Source organism: Hippoglossus stenolepis, chromosome 11, assembly GCF_022539355.2.
Source record: "Hippoglossus stenolepis isolate QCI-W04-F060 chromosome 11, HSTE1.2, whole genome shotgun sequence".
NCBI classification, from domain to species: Eukaryota; Metazoa; Chordata; class Actinopteri; order Pleuronectiformes; family Pleuronectidae; genus Hippoglossus; species Hippoglossus stenolepis.
This window is the reverse complement of record NC_061493.1, coordinates 3,223,265-3,244,699: the sequence shown is the minus strand read 5'-3', so window position 1 is coordinate 3,244,699 and position 21,435 is coordinate 3,223,265. Positions and strand designations below refer to the sequence as shown.

The following is a 21,435-nucleotide window of genomic DNA, read 5'->3' as shown; positions in this document are numbered from 1 at the left end:
ATTTATCATCTGTTCACATAACCTTATTTATCTTGATGCTGCCTGCATCTCTTTCACATTAAAAGTCCTTGTCTGGCCTCACTTTGTTGGAAAGTTTTGCCTCAAGTTGCTGTAAAAGATGCAGATGTTTTTAATCTAAACTGAGCTGCCATCTTGTGGAGCACATATGTTATTACAAATGATATTAGATTGGGCAACACAATATATCACCGCTTGTTTCCAGCTTTTAACAACTGGTGTAATTTCCCTCCATATCTCAACTGAAAACCACAGTGTATTACAGCGTATATGATTGATTCAACATTCAAAAAAATGAACAGCCTTAAATTCATGTGATTAATCAGTGAAAATATGAGTATTAATCATTCTGACTGGTTCACGTCAGTTTATATGGGCAAATCTTTTTTCTAATTCTCTGTCTGAACAGTCCAGAACAAATCTCTTTGTGTGATCTTTGTGTTGGATCCATCAGTTCTTCTCTCAGCCTGGATCTGAATCAAACTACACCATCAGGTGGAAGGAGCTAGAATGTTCTGTGTTGGAGCCATTTGTGAAATATATGTTAAATAGTTATACATTTATTTTTCAACATGCGTGATTTATTATTTATTATGCAGTTTCACATTTTTTTCATTTTCTTCTGAAATTTACAGATATTTTAATTTAAATGTGTGTATAGCAAAACATTATCATACGCACACATTGAACAAAATTTGTTGAACAAAACTAATCTATATATATAATATATATATACAAAATACAGCTCATTTCTCACCTTCACATCTGAATGTGTTGTTTCACAGTTTAGACCTTTCACCTGTGTAAAGTTTTTAGTTTTCTTGTGCATCCCTGTAATTTAAAAATCTCTCAGCAGCATCTCCATGGAGCCTTATACTAACACAAGCAGCCTTGAATATTCTGACATTAGAATGAGAAATATTAGAATATCCTTGAGGAATAAAAGAAATAAAATAAACCACAAAACCAAAACAACAAATAAAACTGACTCTCTGGCTCGGTTAATAAAAGTTGCTCTTGAATAAATACTAAACATTTGGCCCAGGATATATTTAACCAGCTCAGTAAAGTGAATGGTTATAATTTAGATGAACTTTTAGGTTTCTATTGTATTAGGTTAGTGGGTGTGTCTGTCTCTCTTAAACTCTGGAGTTAATCAAACAAACACAAAGTAAAGTTCAGTTCTGTTCAGGTTCTAACAACTTGTGATGAGTGTTGGTGTTGATAGTAAAAAAGTGAGCTCAGGTCAGTGAGTGTGGAGGACGACACTCAGACGCTGGCACGATACAAACCAACCGCTGCTTCTGTTCTGATCCTGAAACAGCAGCGCTAATAATTTATCATTAGTCCGAAACCCTTTATCCACACTTTATCCACACTAGTCCGAAACCCTTTATCCACACTTTATCACCTCTCTAATGTATCTGTGTGTGTGAGTGGGGCCGGGGCCTGTGTGTGCGTGTGCAATGCTGCGTTCCAAAAACTGTTAAACTGATTAAAACAGGTGAAGGAGGGACTCTTAATTCTCAATTTACAACAGTGAAATATGAATATGTATAATATGAATAGCTGCTCATCAATCCTAATAAATCTTTTGTTGCAAACAATGCAACTGAATCACTGCTCTCCTCTATGAATCCTCATATGTCTTGTTAAAGCAGACTTTTGGCAAAATCTTTTACCACACTCAGAGCAACCAAAGAGTTTCTCTCCTCTATGAATCCTCATATGACTCGTTAAAGTGAACTTTCGGTTAAATCTTTTACCACACTCAGAGCAACCAAAGAGTTTCTCTCCCGTATGCATTATCATGTGTTCCTTTAAATTAGCCGATTGCCTAAATTTCTTATCACACTGACTGCAACCAAATGGTTTCTCTCCTGTGTGTATTCTCAAGTGTCTCTTTAAATCAGCCGAAAGTCTAAACTTGTTATCACACTGGGTGCAACTAAACGGTTTCTCTCCTGTATGAATCCTCATGTGTGTCTTTAAAACGGTCTTTTGGCTAAATATTTTACCACACTCAGAGCAACTAAATGGTTTCTCTTTTGTATGAACTGCCATGTGTGAATTTAGCTCGGATTTTTGTTTAAATGCTTTATCACACTGAGAACAACTAAATGGTTTCTCTTTTGTATGAACTGCCATGTGTGAATTTAGCTCGGATTTTTGTTTAAATGCTTTATCACACTGAGAACAACTAAATGGTTTCTCTCCCGTATGTACTCTCAAGTGTATCTTTAATTCAGACGCATGTCCAAATATTTTATCACACTCAGAGCATCTAAATGGTTTCTCTCCTGTATGAATCCTCATATGTACATTCAGCTGGTTCCTATGTCTAAATCTTTCTGCACAATCAGGGCAACCAAATGGTTTCTCTCCTGTATGAGTCCTCATATGTATATTCAGCACTTGCTTATGGCTAAATGTTTTACCACATTCAGAACAACTAAATGGTTTCTCTCCTGTATGAATTCTCATATGTAACTTTAAACGATATTTTTGGTTAAATGTTTTACCACAATCAGAGCAACTAAATGGTTTCTCTCCTGTATGAATCCTCATGTGTATATTCAGCTGGTTCTTATGTCTAAATCTTTCTGCACAATCAGAGCAACTAAATGGTTTCTCTCCTGTATGAATCCTCATGTGTCTCTTCAGCATGTCCTTTCGTCTAAAACTTTTACCACACTCAGAGCAACTAAATGGTTTCTTATCAGTTTTACATCTCATATCACTTAATGGCTGTTTGTTGTTTCTTATATGAGGCTGAGGCTCCCTGGTCTCCATCCAATCATCTTCACTGTCTTCAGTCTCAGAAGAGTCTTCGGTCTTGTCCTCAGGACCTGAGTTCCTGGCTGGTTCTGGTTTTCCACCGTCCGCTCTGTTCTCCTCATTCTGACTCTGATGAAGCTGTGACGACTGAGGTTTCTCTTCGTCTTCTTCACTCTTCACAGCGAAAGGAGTCAATGTGAACTTGATATCAGCCTCCTCCAGTTGTTGAAGCTGCTCTCCCTCCGTATTGGTCCAAGGTTCCTCCTGTTCCTCTTTAATGTGGGGGGGCTCTGGGTCCTCCTGGTCCACAAGAGGGCTCCACTGCTGCTGCTCAGGGGGAACCTCTTCTTTACTCACCACCAGTTGCAGGAAGTCTGCATGGAGAGTAGAGAGGTATGGTGTTTTTTGGTCTCAAATAGTGTCACAATACAAAACAATGTGTCGATACCGATACTTTATTGATACTTTTCCAAAAAAATAGTGACTATCTAAGCCAGTGGCACCAGACTTCTGTGGTTTGATAGTATGATGTGTAGTTTGTGAGGCTACAGTTGTGTGCAGGTTAATCCTGGGTTGAATGCCAGAATTACAATGTCATGTTCATTATTTCATGAGTGTTTTCTTGTTTGCATTCATGCATGTAGGTGTTTTTTTGACAATGGATAAGTAGCCTTCATTTTATGGTGTGTAATGGCAGATTTTGCATTTGTGTAATGTTTAATAGAAGAACAGATATGTATTTAGAAGAAGTAGATAACAAATGTGTTTCTGTGACTTACAAGAGTTGCAGAGGGGACTATAAGTGGTTATGGCCCCCACATGTGTGTCTTAGCAAATGCTTCACTGCAGGGGTTACTTAGTGTGTCTGATAGAGATGGGTGAGGGGAACTCTGCATTGTATACAGGACTGGGGTCTTTTGATGTTGTAAATCTAGATAGGGGATCTCGGAGACAGATTGTCTCACACCAGATAGAGGCACACCAGGGGTCTGAGACGGAGATCTGAGACAGGAACTCTGCCCAACCTGGTCAGACATCAAGAGACTGAAGAATACCTTTTGGCTCCTCGCGGGGAGGGGCTTCTGATTGTATAAGTGAAGTGATTCTCCTGTGCTCTGTGCTCATTCTATACACGTCACACTAGGTGGCTGTGTGGGGTGAGCCCACCTGCAGGTGTTTTAGTTGAACTTTCCGAGAGACAATGTTATGTGTGTATTATTATACAATAGAGTATCATTATTCTACAGAAACTGCCACCACAGGTGTGATGTACTTACATGTACTTGGCACTGCAGGTTTTCCTGCATCGTGTGAAAGAAAAGTGTTGAACCCACATGAAATATACAATTCTTATTTAAACCTGGGGAACACTGGCTGCGGAACAGCTTGCTTATGTTAACTGATTAGAGCGGTCACGCTGGCTGCTCTTCTAGAGATTTACGGTCTCGCCCACTTTTTTCACGTTCTGTGCAGTTCATAGTAGAATATACAGACAAAATCTTACAGCACAGTTTCGATGTTACTCTGTCAAATATGACAGTGAGCACAACTGCTGAATGAAAACATAAAACACAACTTTCAGACATTACCCGGTCGTTTCACACAGACAATTAGGTCAATGTTCAGTCAGTGGACAATCCATAAATACAGATTTCACTGAGTTTATTTTCTCACATGGATAAATAGAAAATATTTCATGTCTGCTACAACTTGTACTTCTATTAAATAGAGTATTTTCTGTTTGTCGCTGCCTTTTATTAAGTCACATCTGAGGCCTTGCATTCATTCATTGTCTCTGTAACTTTCGTTCTTCTATCTTATTTCATTCTACTTTTTATTTTCTATTCTCTGAACTGTATAAGGATTTTTTATTTGACCTGACTGTTTATATTTGTGTCTCTTACACTTTGTCTTAATGGTTTTAAAGATTTAGGTCAAATTCCGATCAACTTCTTGAAGCTGTTAGTGACGAGTTGCTCTGCTCACATAAAATATATTTTAGAGCCACAACTCACAAATGTTTCTTGTGTCTTTTGATGAAAAGCAAGCTCCACAAGCTTAGCTACCAGAGAGCAGCTTAGCTCCACTAGTTCAGCTACCAAAGAGCAGCTTAGCTCCACTAGCTCATCTAGCTTTCCAGCTCCAGGGAGCAGTGTTAGGATTTTAATAATATAATTAGACACTATAGCCCCGAAAAGGATCGATTTTACGCGCACCATGTTTGTACCTTAACATAAAGAATTAATGTGTGTGTGTTTGTGAAGATGGCAATGAAACTGAACTCTAAACAAATGCAGTATGTTAGACAGGGGTGGGGGCAGGGGCAGTTTGGGCTGAATATGTGGGAGAATGTGTGGCCTTCACATAGTGACTTTTAGTAGCAGTGGCTGGCTGGTTTTAATCTTGAAGTTGGTTAGTGTGTGTGTGTGTGCGTCACATCGCAGTTCAGTCTCGCACCTGTCTGATAATGCCTGTTGTGGAGACTGTACATCTGTGGCATACAATACACTGTACTTTAACTTGTTCTCATACCTAACTTACTATATTACAGCCTAAACTCTATTAGCTTTATTCAAACATCACACATACATGAATGCACTGTTTTCCTAAGAAACTGTGACCTACCCTTAGAAACAATTCAAGCAGCTGCCACTAGGTTCTGAAGGACAGATAGGAAAGGCGTTGTTTTGTCTAGAAAATGCGCATGCTTACGCATCTCACTCCAATGAACAACAAAACCATATCTGCAAAAATACTGAAGACCCACAAGGCTTCAGCTGAAGGCCTGTCTATAAAACATGAAACCAAACACTGTCAGAATGTGAAGATTTTCCCAGCTACTGTCACAGGAGGGGTGAACCTGGGAGCGGCTCCTCATCATTCGCAGACTCCAGGGCCAAGAGGATGGTACCACGCCTGCACACCAGCAAGGGAGAGCCAAGGTCTGGTTCATGGTGACTCCCCCTCGTTATTGACCAATGAAGTTATACCTACTATTATAAGTACTGTACCCGTCGTCCGTTCGGGGCGACTCTTGACTACCCCGTGCTACTGACTTAGCCGAGGCTGTGTATTGAGTGCCCATAGCTATGTGCACATAGCTATGCTGTACCTTTTCATGGCTTCTGAATAAATACTTGTTGAACCAAACCGAGACCGGCTCTTCTCATATCTCGGGATAAAAGAACACGACAAAAATTGGTGACCCTGACGTGATCCCGAAGAGAAGTTTTGACCAGAAAGACCGGAGACCCAAAGGTCGAGGCCGCTCCGATCGATTCTCCACATACTCACAGGCCCCAAACTAAAGGGTAAGCAGAAACCTGTTAAAACAAATTCTGCATTAGTTATATAGGCATTGATATAGATTGTGAGTGTGCGGAGAGGAGAAAGGAGGTAAGATAATAAGTTCTGTGTTTTGTTGGAAGCAATGAAAGGCTATGTGAAATAAAGGGAATGACCTGTGAGAGGTCTGGGACCCTGTGAAAGGGAATGACCTGTGAGAGGTCTGTGAGGGGTTTGGGACCCTGTCTTGGCGCGACAGAAACGAGGTAAAAAGCGAGGTCTAGGACCTGCGCGGGACGGGCACCACACTTAAAGTCTGTGACGCACGAACCCTTAAAACTAATTCAGATTGGAAAAAAGACAGACGATTCATGCAATAGATTGCATCCGTGCAACCTAATCTGGTATTAGGGTGTGAACCTGGAGGAAGGGGCGGCCTGCACTGACGAGTGAGGAGCTTAACTAGCCAGACACACTGTTGCTTGAATCGGGCACAAATTAAAAGACGCCGAGGCCATAACATGTTACGAATAAGACTGACAGAGATAAAAAAGACTTGACAGACGCAGAAGAACAAAGACTTGACTAAGACCTAGCACCTCTGAGTTCCATAGAGCAAAGAGAAACACGCAGATAATGTCCTAAAATGGTTTTAGAGTTATGACAATATATAATCCAACAAAATTTGCTATCGAGACCGCTAACCATAATATTTTTTATAGTGCACAAAATTAGAGGGTTCCTTGCACTGTTACACATATCCAAGCAAAATTGGTACTGTGAAATGATATATCCTTAACTGAATAGAGATCGAATTTGGAGTGAAGAAGCAATTTCCACACAGAAATTCTTTATTTATTTAATTTTCTTTATTTTTAGACATGGAAGATAAAGACTACTTAAAATTTTTATGAGATTTCCATTTTTTATATATAATATGTGCTGACATGGGTAAATGAACAATTTAAAGATTTGGATAATGGAACTGATCTGAGTAATCCTAATATGAACGTCATGCGAAGGAACTATGGTGACACAGCACTAAGCCAGATACAAGTGTGAATGAAAGAGTGTGGGTTTCCAACTGGGGGGTGTTTTAGTATAAGACTGATATCCAGCTGAGACTGAAGCTAGAGGAGAGAGAAAAAGTTAGTCAGGCCAGAAAAGTAAAACTTACATTTCAGGCAGATAGAAAGGTATGTGGAATGTGGTTAGAAGAATTGCATCAAAGGGACAGAAAACACACACTGGCAGGGACAGATAACACCTCACAAATGTCTCAGTGTCTCAAAATGCAGGTTTCCAACCTCGACTCTTCCCCGCCGAGAAGACGACAACCAGACAACACCAAGCCCCACCAGAAGCAGATGTTCCACAGGCAGGAGCCCAGGCTCCACAACAACCTTTTCCAGCTGATAAAGTTCCAGACCCGCAACTCCTCTCTTCTCTCGCACCAGACAAGGGGCAATATGGACTGGGACAGGATCCAGCCCAAATCGCGATGGTTGAAGTGACCTGATGTTGCCAGCCTGTTAAAACGTACAGGCATCAAGTGGGACTCGGGAAGAACTTAATAAAAACACATGCCGTTGATGCGAAGAAGTTAATTAAACATGAAGAAAAGAAGAAGAAAAGAGAGACTGATCTGCATAAAGCCTCACTGACAATGTTCAGAGTTACATCGCGGACGCAAAAGAAGAGGATTTCAAAAAGAAGGGGAGACGGCAAATGGAATGATGATTGGGACATTTGTTTTCACTGTGGAGAGAAGGGACATTGGGCAGAAATTGTCCGAAGAAACAGCAACAAGCTTACAAGGCTGATGGAACCGAGGCGGGGATGGAGGAGAGGGAGGAACCAGCAACTTTGAACATAGAACAAGACCGTGAGGAACACATCACACATCAAGAGGGTGAATGCACCACACCAACACAAACACTTATCATAGAAGTAAAAGATTTTTTTTAAAAGAAAGACAAACTACTGATAGGAACATATGTTAAATATCAATGAGACGTATATGCTAATATGCCAACGCACTCACTCACAGTGCTAGGGAAAGAGATTAAATTCTGCACACAAACACGAAGGGAAAGATGCAGATTTTGAAAAAAGATGGTTTCGAGAAAGTTGTGAAGAAAGTTGTGTGAAAGAGAATTTAACACTAAGTTGTATTTTCTGGAATGAACATAGATGTGCTGTTTCTGTAATTTTACTCAAACCAGAAAATAAGTCACCCTCTCAGTTCCATCACAGATGTTCAGAGGATGCTTTCTTTTTTTGTTCCTGGTTCACATTCACATGTCTTGCTGTCAAAACACAAAAATGATGAATGGCAAGACTTGGGACCGTGGATAAATAAATGTGTCAATGCTGACATTGGGGAAATGATATCGGATCCTGTGGTTCAGTATATTCCATTTTTGAAAGTGTTTGGAAAATTATTTACATCTGTTGGTCACACTTTTAGGACTGTTTAACTGGCACCAGACACACATACAGATGCCCAATATGCACATGCATATTTACATTATCTTAACATCTAATACTCTTAATTTGAAAGGTGTTGTTAAGCTCTACTTATTATGTTTTTTATTTTATCATGAAAATAAAGTGTGGCAGAATAAGTTTTATTTAGTTTTGTTCTGTTTCAGCTGTCGACTGTGGAACGTTTGGTTGAATCTCGTCTACGTGATACCTGTTTTCCACCACTGGGCTGTTGGACATCAAAGTCTGAATTATCGTGTATAGAAGCAGTCGGACGACTTTTGGAAAATGTTTTGAACACAAATACTCTTTCTCAAACGCTGTCAAATCTGCTGCTTATTGAAATTCAGCTTGTTGATCAGTTAATATTTCACGGAATGCCAAAGATCTGTGTCGCTCTTCTGCCACTTTTTGAATCTTTTATTTTGTAATGTCTACTGATTTGGCCGACTCCTCCTCCTCCTCAAAAAAAAAACCTTAAAGTAATACGTTGACCACAAAAGGAGGGTCTATCTGTATGTCTTGTCTTGATTATTTCCAAATATAAGCTTGTATACTCTACTTTAAACTCAGCTACGCACCTCAGCATACACACCATGTATATGTATCAACGGCTACAAGTTGGATGATGATGATGATGATGATGGTGATGATGAGTTTGCATTGGATGAGATGGAGGTTGGGGAGTTCGTCGATGATCCCCAGTAAGTTGTTCACACCATGAAATGGTGTGAAAGGAGGGATTTGTTAGGATTTTAATAATATAATTAGACACTATAGCCCCGAAAAGGATCGACAGAAAGAATTAATGTGTGTGTGTGTGTGAAGATGGCAATGAAACTGAACTCTAAACAAATACAGTATGTTAGACAGGGGTGGGGGCAGGGCAGTTTGGGCTGAATATGTGGGAGAATGTGTGGCCTTCACATAGTGACTTTTAGTAGCCGTTGCTGGCTGGTTTTAATCTTGAAGTTGGTTAGTGTGTGTGTGTGTCACATCGCAGTTCAGTCTCGCACCTGTCTGATAATGCCTGTTGTGGAGACTGTACATCTGTTTATATCATGTAAAATATGTAATTTATATCGTTTAAAATCATGGGGGGGGAGGGGGGAGGGGGGAGCTGGCTGATCAGCATTTAAAGGAACAGGAACTCAAAACGGCTGTGTATTGAGTGCCCATAGCTATGTGCACATAGCTATGCTGTACCTTTTCATTGCTTCTGAATAAATACTTGTTGAACCAAACCGAGACCGGCTCTTCTCATATCTCGGGATAAAAGAACACGACAGGACTGACCTGCTCTGTGCAGCCTTATTTCGGGCTTCATCACGGCATCGAGCAGCCTCCTCTGGCGGCAGATCTCCCGCTCTGACCGCTCCAGTCTGTCTTCGTACTCCGCCACGGTTTCCTCAAACACAGCGGCGATCTCCTTCGCCGCCGCCGTTAGCCGCTCGGTGAGCAGCGCTCTCAGCGCCGGGACTTGAGCCGTTTCTTCCCCTTTCTCCACCTGCAGCAGAAAGTCTTCAGCGGCAGCGCTGATCCGCTCATGTACCGACACCCGCAGCAGCTGCACGGCGCACATTGTCCTCCTTTCTGCGCACTTTGAGTCTCGAACAAGCGGCAACAACCCGGGCTGAGCGATGAGGCCAATGCGGAAGTGCAAAAAGAAGCTGTAGCCACTTGCGGCTGGCTCAGTGTTGCCAACTCCTCAGTAAGGAAAGTAGCTATTGGCTGTGCTAAAAGTCGCTAACTGACGTCACCACCCACTTTGCATAATGGTAATTGACGCTGTAGGAGAGAGGAATAACGTCGTGGGAGAGACAAAAAGTGAGTAAAAACACACCCTAAATATGTTTAGAACTAAAAATGAGCTTTCTTCTGTTGATTCTTGGTTTGTTTTTTTATTTTGCCATTGAAATAGACCATCACTTCTCAAAATAACTTCATGACTTTAATGCCTTGTCTAGACCCACATTACATGAATACATTTTGTCCTGTATTGTTAAATGTTAGAATATCAAATTTAATCAAAAGACTGTTATGTGGGGTGGAATTGCTAGCTCTACGTCCAACCCTCCTCCTTTATCCGGGCTTGGGACCAGCAAAGTGACCCAAAAGAGACACTCTGGCAGAGTTACTTAGGTTTTTCTTTTACGTTATTTTTTGTTTGTTTTTTGGGGGGTTTCTGAAGTTTGGTTTAGTTTCTAACCTTATGCTCCACCTAGGAGCCTACAACAAGTCACAGTAAAACATGATTTTTCTTTTGCCATAACTACAACATTTTAAACCTTTTTTTGTATAGACCGTTTTAACTTGACAACATTAACAATCTGAATGGACCAAAAAGAGACAATAGAAAAAACAGTCAATGGCAATGTGAGAAAATGATGGTAACTAGTCTGGCCCTTATTCAGGTTCATTGTTTTGTTTTTTTTTCAGACCCCCCTCCACACACACATGCTGTGCTGGCTCACAGAAAGAGTAGGTCATCTTCATTTTGGTCAAGGCTTTCTATGGCAGGTTCAGCAACTGAGAGAGCTGACTTAAATGAGTAAGAAGCTGATGTGCCAAAAAGCTGCAAAACATTATCAGGCAGCTTGTGCTCATAGCAAGCCTCACCAGACAGCTTCAGACCATATCAGACCAAATACATCAATATTTGCCAGTGGATTCAGCACCCTGCTACTCACAGACTTTATCAGGCTACCCAAGCTGACAAGAAGTTTAAGAGGATCTACCTGCTCTCCCTCAAAAGCCTTGATGGCCAACTGTACCTCACCCTGCACTGACTTAAAAAAAGTCAGATACAAGATGTTTTGAGGATCACTGTACATGGAGTATAAAACCTCAGCCATGTAGCAGTGTTCACTGGACTTGGTGACTGTGAAATGCAGTTTAAGCGCCTCCCACTGGTCCAAAATGCGTGAAACCGAGGTTCAAGGTTGTGGCACACACCTTGGTTATTTGTAAGGGTTTCTCTACACAGTTGATGGTCTCATATATGTTCTTGTAGGCCTCCTTTGGAGACACTGAAAACCAGTTATAAGTCTCCCGTACCAAGTACTCCACACTATGGGGGATGGTGTCATTGGAAGCATGACCTAACTGCAGACAGTGACACACACAGCGAATAAGAACCAGATCTTTGAGGCCATACTCCTCCTTCAGCACTTTATGGACCCCATTGTTAATCCCCGTCATAACGGAGGCATTGTCAGTCCCTATCCCCAGGAGTTTCTCTTTTTTAAGACAACACTTCTCCAGGAAAGCCACAACAGCTCGGGCTATAGATCTGGCATGTCCTCCCTCCAACTCAACAAGCCCCAGAAATGTTTAGACAATTGTGTGTTTGGTGTCACGAAAGTACCTGATCACAACCCCCAGGTACTTAGAAACACTTACATCTGTGGACTCATCGAGGAGGAGGCTGAAACGCTGGTCACCTACATCTGCGACCAACTTTTTTAGAAAGTATGGTGGTAGAACACCATTAATCATTTCCGTGCACTTTGTCCTGTGTATTTTGAAGTGAGTAGCAGCAGTGGAGTCTGAGAAAGCAGCTTTACATGCTTCCCCAATGTGATCACATGCCAGCATGGAACTGTGTTCAGCAATAGCTAATGCCATGGTGGCTTCAGCCTTTTTTGCAGAGTCAATTTTTTTTACTCATTAATGGCAGCTTGCTTTGGGTGGAACTGTTATAAGGCTTTGCCTTTTGAGTATGTTTTTGAGTTGTCATGTGCATTTTTATATCACAAAGTTTGGCGTAGAAATCAGCCTTACAATACAGGCAGTATGCTCGTGTATCATCTCCAATAAACGGCTTCATCCAGCCTTTGAATTCAGGGTTTGATTCCCACTCCTTTCTGTATTTTTGAGCGTACAGTTTAGACTGAGACATGATGAGCTAGCTAGATGTTTAGCTTATGTCACAGAGAGGCACACACACAGTGGACGAGGTGAGTAAGTGACTGAGGCTGTGTGAGTCAAATGCAGTGATTTATTTTAGTGTGACAGTGAAGAAACATTTACATTTAAGCCAGGGCGGGATCAGCGGCGGCTTTGCGCATGCGCGAATCATTTGCAGTCTGGAGGAAACGGAGTGTGGGTCTCCTCTCTGCTCTGACTGCAGCTGGGACTGGGTTTTAAAGTGACTCACATCCTCCATTATGTCACTCCGTCGCTCTCCTACTGTTCTTCCTGTAACTCTTCGTTGGATCAATATACAGGAAGCAGGTTCATGAGAGTGTGCTTGTAGTCAGGTGCAGACCATGAGCAAATTTGCAGTTTTAAATGAAATCTCTGCTTTTTTAATGGCTCTGCTGAGCAGTCCAGACTGAAGTCTTGAAATCTGATCTGTCTGGACAAAGACAGGAAACAAGGGCAGAGAGAAGGGTCCACAGGCAGAGTATTGAACCATAGACCTTGTAGTTATGTGGCATGGGCCTCAACTACCAGACACCTACTTCAAGTAGATCTAATTTATTCCTCACACAAATCAAATCCCCATCAAGGACCGAACTCTTTTGGAGGATAGAAAACTGTGGCCATAAAGGAATGAACATGGTCAGTAAGGCTCAAGCCACATCACACCAGCACCTCCATCAGTCTGGACCGTTGACACAAGGCAGCATGGCTCCATGGATTCATGCTGTTGTCTCCAGATTGTGACTCTGATCTGCAGCCTCAGCAGAGGTTTTTTCAGTCTTCAACTGTTCAGTGTTGGTGAGCCTGTGTCACTGCGTGTGCTACTGGGCACCTCCAGTTTTCTGTCCCCCAGGTATCTTTCTGGACTGATTGGGAAACTGAGATGCTGGACACTGGCCGGACACTGACACCACTTTGATCAAGTAACAACAACCCTCATATTTTTGATCATCTCATCATCAAACACTTCCTAACATCTTCATCGGTGTCTTCTACATGTATGGCTCGACCTTTTCATCTGGAGATATTAGTCGTCTTTGTTTTTTCATTTCTGTGTCTGTAGCCTGTTAGAAACCTTTATACTAGTGAGCGAAGTCTGCAGAGGCTCTCACTCAGATATTTACGGTCACACATACAGCCCCTCTGGAGAAAATCCTGGAGAGTTCAGTGCATGTGTGAAAGCAGCCTGGATATTACATTTGATCCTGTATGCATTTTTGATCAGCACATAACAACACTAAGAAGGCCTTTTTTCAAACATTAAGCATAAAAGTCAGTGTTTTCTGTCTATAGCAGATAGTGGGACTTTGTTACAGGCCACATATTTAAAGTTTTTAAATGCTTTAGAATGCTAGAATTTTAACTAATTCCAGAAAAAGGAAATAGTACCAATTTTAGCTTCAATTCCCTTGCTCCATCAGAATACAGGGCTCCTGTATGTCTGTTAAAAAGATGTCAGCAGGCTGCAGGGCCTTTGCCTTTTCCTTTCCTGCCCTCGTCCTCTGGAACAACCTCCCTGCTGACACCCACTGTCTGACTCTGTGGAAGCTTAATCCCTAAAACTCATCTTTCAGTTAGAACCCCAGTTTTTGTGTATGTTATCAGATGTGGATGTTGCAGGATGTGGTAACTTATGGTTCAATTTACAGTGATGTCAGGTTTTCTGCGTTTAGAGTGGTATGTTTGAATAGTATGTTGTTCTGGTCGTGGAAACAACAGAGATCCAATCAGCTCCTGGCTCTAACTCTGCATTTAATGACACAGAGAGTTTAACATTAATCCTGCAATATAAGTCTCAGAAAGCAAGAGAATTAGGTTATTTTACAATGTCCTTTTAAAGCATGAGAAAGTTCTACATGGTTCAAGGATTTAGTGTCTTTATTTGTACAAAGTTTCAATGAACCAAAATGGTACATGATCGGTCACAGGACTCGCAGTATTTGAGTTATGTGAATTAGAAATACTTCTGCTGTCTGCAGAAAGAATACAGACAGTACTGTATTAATAATAACTAAAATGCTTAAAACTGTCATGCTTCTTTAACAATAAATAAAAATGTGAACCTCACTCAAATCTTAAAGAGGGTTGAATGGTTTCAGTCTGCGAAGCTGACAAACCCTGCAGTGTTGTGAGGTCTGTGAGCTAGAAAAGGTTATGGAAAAAAGAAGAGGGAAAGAAAGAGGACAGAACAGAAATTCATCAACGTTACCAACTTAGCACCTCGTCACTAAAAAACAAAAAAAAACTAATTCAAGCAGCATCTGACATCTGCATCACTCCACTTACATTTTATTACTGTAATAATTCAATGTCAACTTTATTAGCAGACACACAACTACAGACATTCAGAGCACTGGCCGACTAACACGACTCTGTGACTGCAAACACAACCATTCATTCAAATCAAAGACATATTGGCCAAAGTATCTTGTTTAAAGCACTTAACCAAAGTCCTGCTCTTCATTTGATACTCGTGCAGGCCAGGAGAAAAGAGGATGATACTTTTATAGACAAGTTGAAGTAAGTGGAGACAGAACAAACAAAGGAGTTCTTTAACCAGCAGATGTGTCTTGGTCTGGTGGAAGATTATTTTCATTTAAACCATTTTAAATGAAACGTTTATAATGAGTCACAGAATGGCATCAGAGGTATCAAGTTTTGTCTCAGATATTCTAAATTATCAAGATGAAAGTTGAATATATTCGATTCATACTGACTAACAAGCAGATAGGACACAGTATCAACAATGTCTTACTGCTACTAATTCCGGTTGAGTCCTATAGATCCAAAGTTCAATCACAGACACATTTTTTAATCCGACAATTATTTATATGTGTCAGGAGCTGGAGCCAATTCAACTGATCTGGTTAGAGGTGGGTACACCTGACATTAAAATGAGATTAGGATAGACTTTATGTCCAAAAAGTGATTGACAGGTTGTTTGATTGATGACTTTGACCCGGAGTGCCAGAAGAACATCCACACAGACATGGGGGGACCTTGAAAACTCCACAGAGAAAGACCCAAGCCAAACCAGGATTTAAACCTAGAACCTTCTTGCTCTGTCTGTGTGTGTGAGAGAGAGAGAGAGAGAGAGAGAGAGCATGCAAGGGGAGAGAGGTTATTGAACTTGCATCGTCTCTTTGTGGCCACCATGAGATCAATCACCACTACCCAGTGGTTACACACTCCAGATTAGGGGACGGATCCAGGATTTTCTTTGACAATGTGAGATAGAAACCAGTTCAACTTTTGAGTTTTAATGGTGGTTCTGAATTGATCAATTATACAGTATGCTTTCAAAACTGTATGTGTGCGTGTGTGAGAAATCAAGATATTATTTATTTTGTAACACTGAAGGGATTCGCTCATGTGTAATCATATATCACTTAATATGGTGACAGCTATGTTATAGCATGTAATTAATCAATTGTCAATGTCTTAAATAGCTTAGTTCATTATAAACAATCAAAAATATTTGAGTTTTGATATTCTGTTAATAAATGCTTATGCTAATAAAGTGTTACTGTAAGGAGAAGGCTTTCATTGACTTTCGGTGCACTCATCTTTGTTAACTACAGAGAAAAAAATTGCTCTGTCTGTTGTCCTGTTAAATACTGAAAATAATCAATGCAAATAATAAAAAGAAAAAATAGAAAAAAAAGAATAATTTAATATAATGTAACCCACTTGTGGTTAAGTTACGATCTACTCTAGTTTCGATGAGGAACTGAGGAATATAGACTGTAATAACCATAAATGAAAGTACACAAGATACACAACAAGTTAAATGGCAAAATGTAACTTTAATAACTGAAATTGGCAGGGGATAATTCACAGTGTATGTAGCAGTCTCCAAAAGCTGTTCTCACTCTGTCCATAAGACCCGACCCCTTTTTTGTATCACGTCAATCCAGTATTAGGAAAGATTATGAAAACCTACATTTACAATAACATGTGAGTATAATATTTATCTCTTCAAAATAACACTACAGTAATAATGAACAACAATTTTGTTCACTTGTAGTACTAAGCAATTGACTCTGCCTTTATAACAAGAAAAATATGTAACTAGAAAATAAAGGAGCTGCTATAGCATCAAGTTAAATTTCTGTAAAAGTGTTTTCTATTTCAATTGCATATTTGTTACGAACCAAGAGCTTACTGCTTTAGTTCACTTTCTGGATTAAACCACTATACACCTCTCCGTAGCATCTCTTCAATAGGCAATACACATGCTGACACGTAGCATGTGTACACAACCTGCCACATTAGCTTCAGACTATTATTCAATCGAGATCAATGAAAAGAACCGGGAGCTTCTGGGCTCTGGTCCTTTTGTCCCAGGTACCTTCTGTTTCTCAGTTAGCTGACAAATATATAATATATAAAAGGTTTACTATCTCTATTAAACTTCCAATGGTTTGTTTTAATTCCTCTATTGTGATTCTCCCACATGAGCACTTCTCTGCTCTCTCACACACCACCGATCATGCAGGTGCGCTGTGTAATCCGTCAATCATGTTGACCTGGAGGCGGGACTTGATCAGCTGACCTCTCACTGCTTAAATGAAATAAGAATAATCCTTGATGTATATTTGAACCCTTTATTGCTACTGGGTTACAATAATCTATCTTTGTTCATCAAGGGTCCAAATAAAGCTACATTGTAACCTGCTGACTTCATCACCATGACAACCTACTTAATGACACACCTCTTCCGACTATACCTTGAATAAATGTTTAAACTAAACAATTTAGTAGCACTTAAATGGCACTTACTTATAGCACTTTGTAGTTTGGTTTTCTTGAAGAAATAGTACTTTCTTGATTCTTGTTGTTCTGGGTTTGTACCCTCATGGTTGAATGCACTTATTGTAAGTCGCTTTGGATAAAGTCGTCAGCTAAATGACATGTAATGTAATGTAATGTAACATCAAGCGTGATATCAAACAATGCTTCATATAAGTATTATACACGTAGAGAAAAAGAAAGTGCAGGGTTAGCCTTTATCTCTCTCTCTCACACAAATGCTACATCTGATGCCAACAGCAGTGTCTGCAAAGTTGAGAGGAGGAGGGTGAAGGGGATTACATGGTAAATCTGGTCTGTATATATATATATATATATATATATATATAGCGCTTTGTATATATTTTGCGCTTTTCTAGTCTTGATTATAGTGCATCTATGTGCAGCACTTTCTCTATTCGGGGCCCAGTAGTAGGGTGTACCAAGAACACTTAGACTGGGATTGAACCAACAACCATCTGGTTAGAGGAAGACCCGCTCTACCCCCTGAGCCACAGCCGAGGAGAGAGGGTAGAGATGTTTAGGACTAAGTTGTTGTGTCCAATAACAGAAATGACAATAAGCATTTAAATCAACAGTGACATCATCAAGAACCTTCTGCAAGAGAGGTCACGACACACACACACGCTCCAGTTTTCCAGACGTCAAGTTGGACGGTGGCAGCTGAGTTACAGTGGAACAGCCTCACTCATGTCGCTGACTGTAACAGTCCAAGATGCTGTGCATGAAATATGGTCCAAAGCAAAAGGTTGTATGTAGTGGAGGACTGTAAATAAACAAACAGCAGATGCCACAATCAAATGATATTTGATGGGTTATACAGATGAATAACGTAATACATGATTCATCGACACAACAGTAATACCAACTGTTCCTATTTTTAAATCACATTTTCCAGGACCATTAAAATTCTCCACTCAAACCCAGGATGAGGACAACAAACAAATCTGTAAACACTATTCATAAAATCCTACATAACAGTATTATAAATATGAATTATTCCACGATACAATTTCTTACTTTGTTAGAAAAATGTATAAGCTAAAATCTGTCAGCTATTTGTTTGTATTAGGTTTTAGCAAAGAGTCCTCACGTGCGAAATGAAAAATAAATAAAATCTGTAAAATCTTAAATTGTTGCCACATCCACAACTGTTGTATCGTTTATGATTTATCATCTGTTCACATAACCTTATTTATCTTGATGCTGCCTGCATCTCTTTCACATTAAAAGTCCTTGTCTGGCCTCACTTTGTTGGAAAGTTTTGCGTCAAGTTGCTGTAAAAGATGCAGATGTTTTTAATCTAAACTGAGCTGCCATCTTGTGGAGCACATGTTATTACAAATGATATTAGATTGGGCAACACAATATATCACCGCTTGTTTCCAGCTTTTAACAACTGGTGTAACTTCCCTCCATATCTCAACTGAAAACCACAGTGTATTACAGCGTATATGATTGATTCAACATTCGAAAAAATGAACAGCCTTAAATTCATGTGATTAATCAGTGAAAATATGAGTATTAATCATTCTGACTGGTTCACGTCAGTTTATATGGGCAAATCTTTTTTCTAATTCTCTGTCTGAACAGTCCAGAACAAATCTCTTTGTGTGATCTTTGTGTTGGATCCATCAGTTCTTCTCTCAGCCTGGATCTGAATCAAACTACACCATCAGGTGGAAGGAGCTAGAATGTTCTGTGTTGGAGCCATTTGTGAAATATATGTTAAATAGTTATACATTTATTTTTCAACATGCGTGATTTATTATTTATTATGCAGTTTCAATTTTTTTTTCATTTTCTTCTGAAATTTACAGATATTTTAATTTAAATGTGTGTATAGCAAAACATTATCATACGCACACATCGAACAAAATTTGTTGTACAAAACTAATCTATATATATAATATATATATACAAAATACAGCTCATTTCTCACCTTCACATCTGAATGTGTTGTTTCACAGTTTAGACCTTTCACCTGCGTAAAGTTTTTTGTTTTCTTGCGCATCCCTGTAATTTAAAAATCTCTCAGCAGCATCTCCATGGAGCCTTATACTAACACAAGCAGCCTTGAATATTCTGACATTAGAATGAGAAATATTAGAATATCCTTGAGGAATAAAATAAACCACAAAACCAAAACAATAAATAAAACTGACTCTCTGGCTCGGTTAATAAAAGTTGCTCTTGAATAAATACGAAACATTTGGCCCAGGATATATTTAACCAGCTCAGTAAAGTGAATGGTTATAATTTAGATGAACTTTTAGGTTTCTATTGTATTAGGTTAGTGGGTGTGTGTGTCTCTCTTAAACTCTGGAGTTAATCAAACAAACACAAAGTAAAGTTCAGTTCTGTTCAGGTTCTAATAACTTGTGATGAGTGTTGGTGTTGATAGTAAAAAAGTGAGCTCAGGTCAGTGAGTGTGGAGGACGACACTCAGACGCTGGCACGATACAAACCAACCGCTGCTTCTGTTCTGATCCTGAAACAGCAGCGCTAATAATTTATCATTAGTCCGAAACCCTTTATCCACACTTGTGTTGCTTCCAGTCGACATTTACCGCCTCATTCACATCAACGAGTTCACCTCTCTAATGTGTCTGTGTGAGTGAGTGAGTGGGGTGGGGCCTGTGTGTGCGTGTGCAATGCTGCGTTTCAAAAACTGTTAAGCTGATTAAAACAGGTGAAGGAGGGACTCTTAATTCTCAATTTACAACAGTGAAATATGAATATGTATAATATGAATAGCTGCTGATCAATCCTAATAAATCTTTTGTTGCAAACAATGCAACTGAATCACTGCTCTCCTCTGTGAATCCTCATATGTCTCGTTAAAGCAGACTTTTGGCGAAATCTTTTACCACACTCAGAGCAACCAAAGAGTTTCTCTCCTCTATGAATCCTCATATGACTCGTTAAAGTGAACTTTCGGTTAAATCTTTTACCACACTCAGAGCAACCAAAGAGTTTCTCTCCCGTATGCATTATCATGTGTTCCTTTAAATTAGCTGATTGCCTAAATTTTTTATCACACTGACTGCAACCAAATGGTTTCTCTCCTGTGTGTATTCTCAAGTGTCTCTTTAAATCAGCCGAAAGTCTAAATTTTTTATCACACTGGGTGCAACTACACGGTTTCTCTCCTGTATGAATCCTCATGTGTGTCTTTAAAACGGTCTTTCGGCTAAATAATTTACCACACTCAGAGCAACTAAATGGTTTCTCTTTTGTATGAACTGCCATGTGTGAATTTACCTCAGATTTTTGTTTAAATGCTTTATCACACTGAGAACAACTAAATGGTTTCTCTCCCGTATGTACTCTCATGTGTATCTTTAATTCAGCCGAATGTCCAAATATTTTATCACACTCAGAGCATCTGAATGGTTTCTCTCCTGTATGAATCCTCATATGTACATTCAGCTGGTTCTTATGTCTAAATCTTTCTGCACACTCAGAGCAATCAAAAGGTTTCTCTCCTGTATGAATCCTCATATGTATATTCAGCATTTGCTTTTGGCTAAATGTTTTACCACATTCAGAACAACTAAATGGTTTCTCTCCCGTATGAATTCTCATATGTAACTTTAAATGGTGTTTTTGGTTAAATCTAGAACCACAATCAGAGCAACTAAATGGTTTCTCTCCTGTATGAATTCTCATGTGAATATTCAGCATTGGCTTTTGGCTAAATGTCTTACCACAATCAGAGCAACTAAATGGTTTCTCTCCTGTATGAATCCTCATGTGTATATTCAGCATGTCCTTACGTCTAAATCTTTCACCACACTCAGAGCAACTAAATGGTTTCTTATCAGTTTTACATCTCATATCACTTAACGGCCGTTTGTTGTTTCTTATATGAGGCTGAGGCTCCCTGGTCTCCATCCAATCATCTTCACTGTCTTCAGTCTCAGAAGAGTCTTCGGTCTTGTCCTCAGAACCTGGTTGTAAAAATCCATCAGGACCTGAGTTCCTGGCTGGTTCCGGTTTTCCACCGTCCGCTCTGTTCTCCTCATTCTGACTCTGATGAAGCTGTGACGACTGAGGTTTCTCTTCGTCTTCTTCACTCTTCACAGCAAAAGGAGTCAATGTGAACTTGATATCAGCCTCCTCCAG

At 39.9% G+C, this 21,435-nt stretch overlaps 3 protein-coding genes across 3 annotated transcripts; all 3 read right to left on the bottom strand.

Moving 5' to 3' along the window:
- Positions 1–577: 577 nt before the first annotated feature.
- Positions 578–21,435, bottom strand: LOC124854467 (gastrula zinc finger protein XlCGF8.2DB-like). The gene is made up of 2 exons (XM_047342073.1): positions 21,261–21,435; positions 578–2,867 (listed from the first exon to the last, which is right to left on the bottom strand). The coding sequence occupies exon 2, from the start codon at positions 2,809–2,811 to the stop codon at positions 1,636–1,638; it is 1,176 nt and encodes a 391-aa protein (XP_047198029.1). The 5' UTR covers positions 2,812–2,867; positions 21,261–21,435; the 3' UTR covers positions 578–1,635.
- LOC118117754 (neurofilament medium polypeptide-like) lies at positions 2,827–10,232 on the bottom strand (the record flags this gene model as incomplete). The annotated part of the gene is made up of 2 exons (XM_035170280.2): positions 9,865–10,232; positions 2,827–3,170 (listed from the first exon to the last, which is right to left on the bottom strand). Coding segments are annotated over exons 1-2 (630 nt in total), but the record flags the coding sequence as incomplete, so codon positions are not given.
- LOC124854468 (gastrula zinc finger protein XlCGF8.2DB-like) lies at positions 17,380–21,262 on the bottom strand. The gene has a single exon (XM_047342074.1). It carries the CDS (start codon positions 21,202–21,204, stop codon positions 20,113–20,115), a length of 1,092 nt encoding a protein of 363 aa, XP_047198030.1. The 5' UTR covers positions 21,205–21,262; the 3' UTR covers positions 17,380–20,112.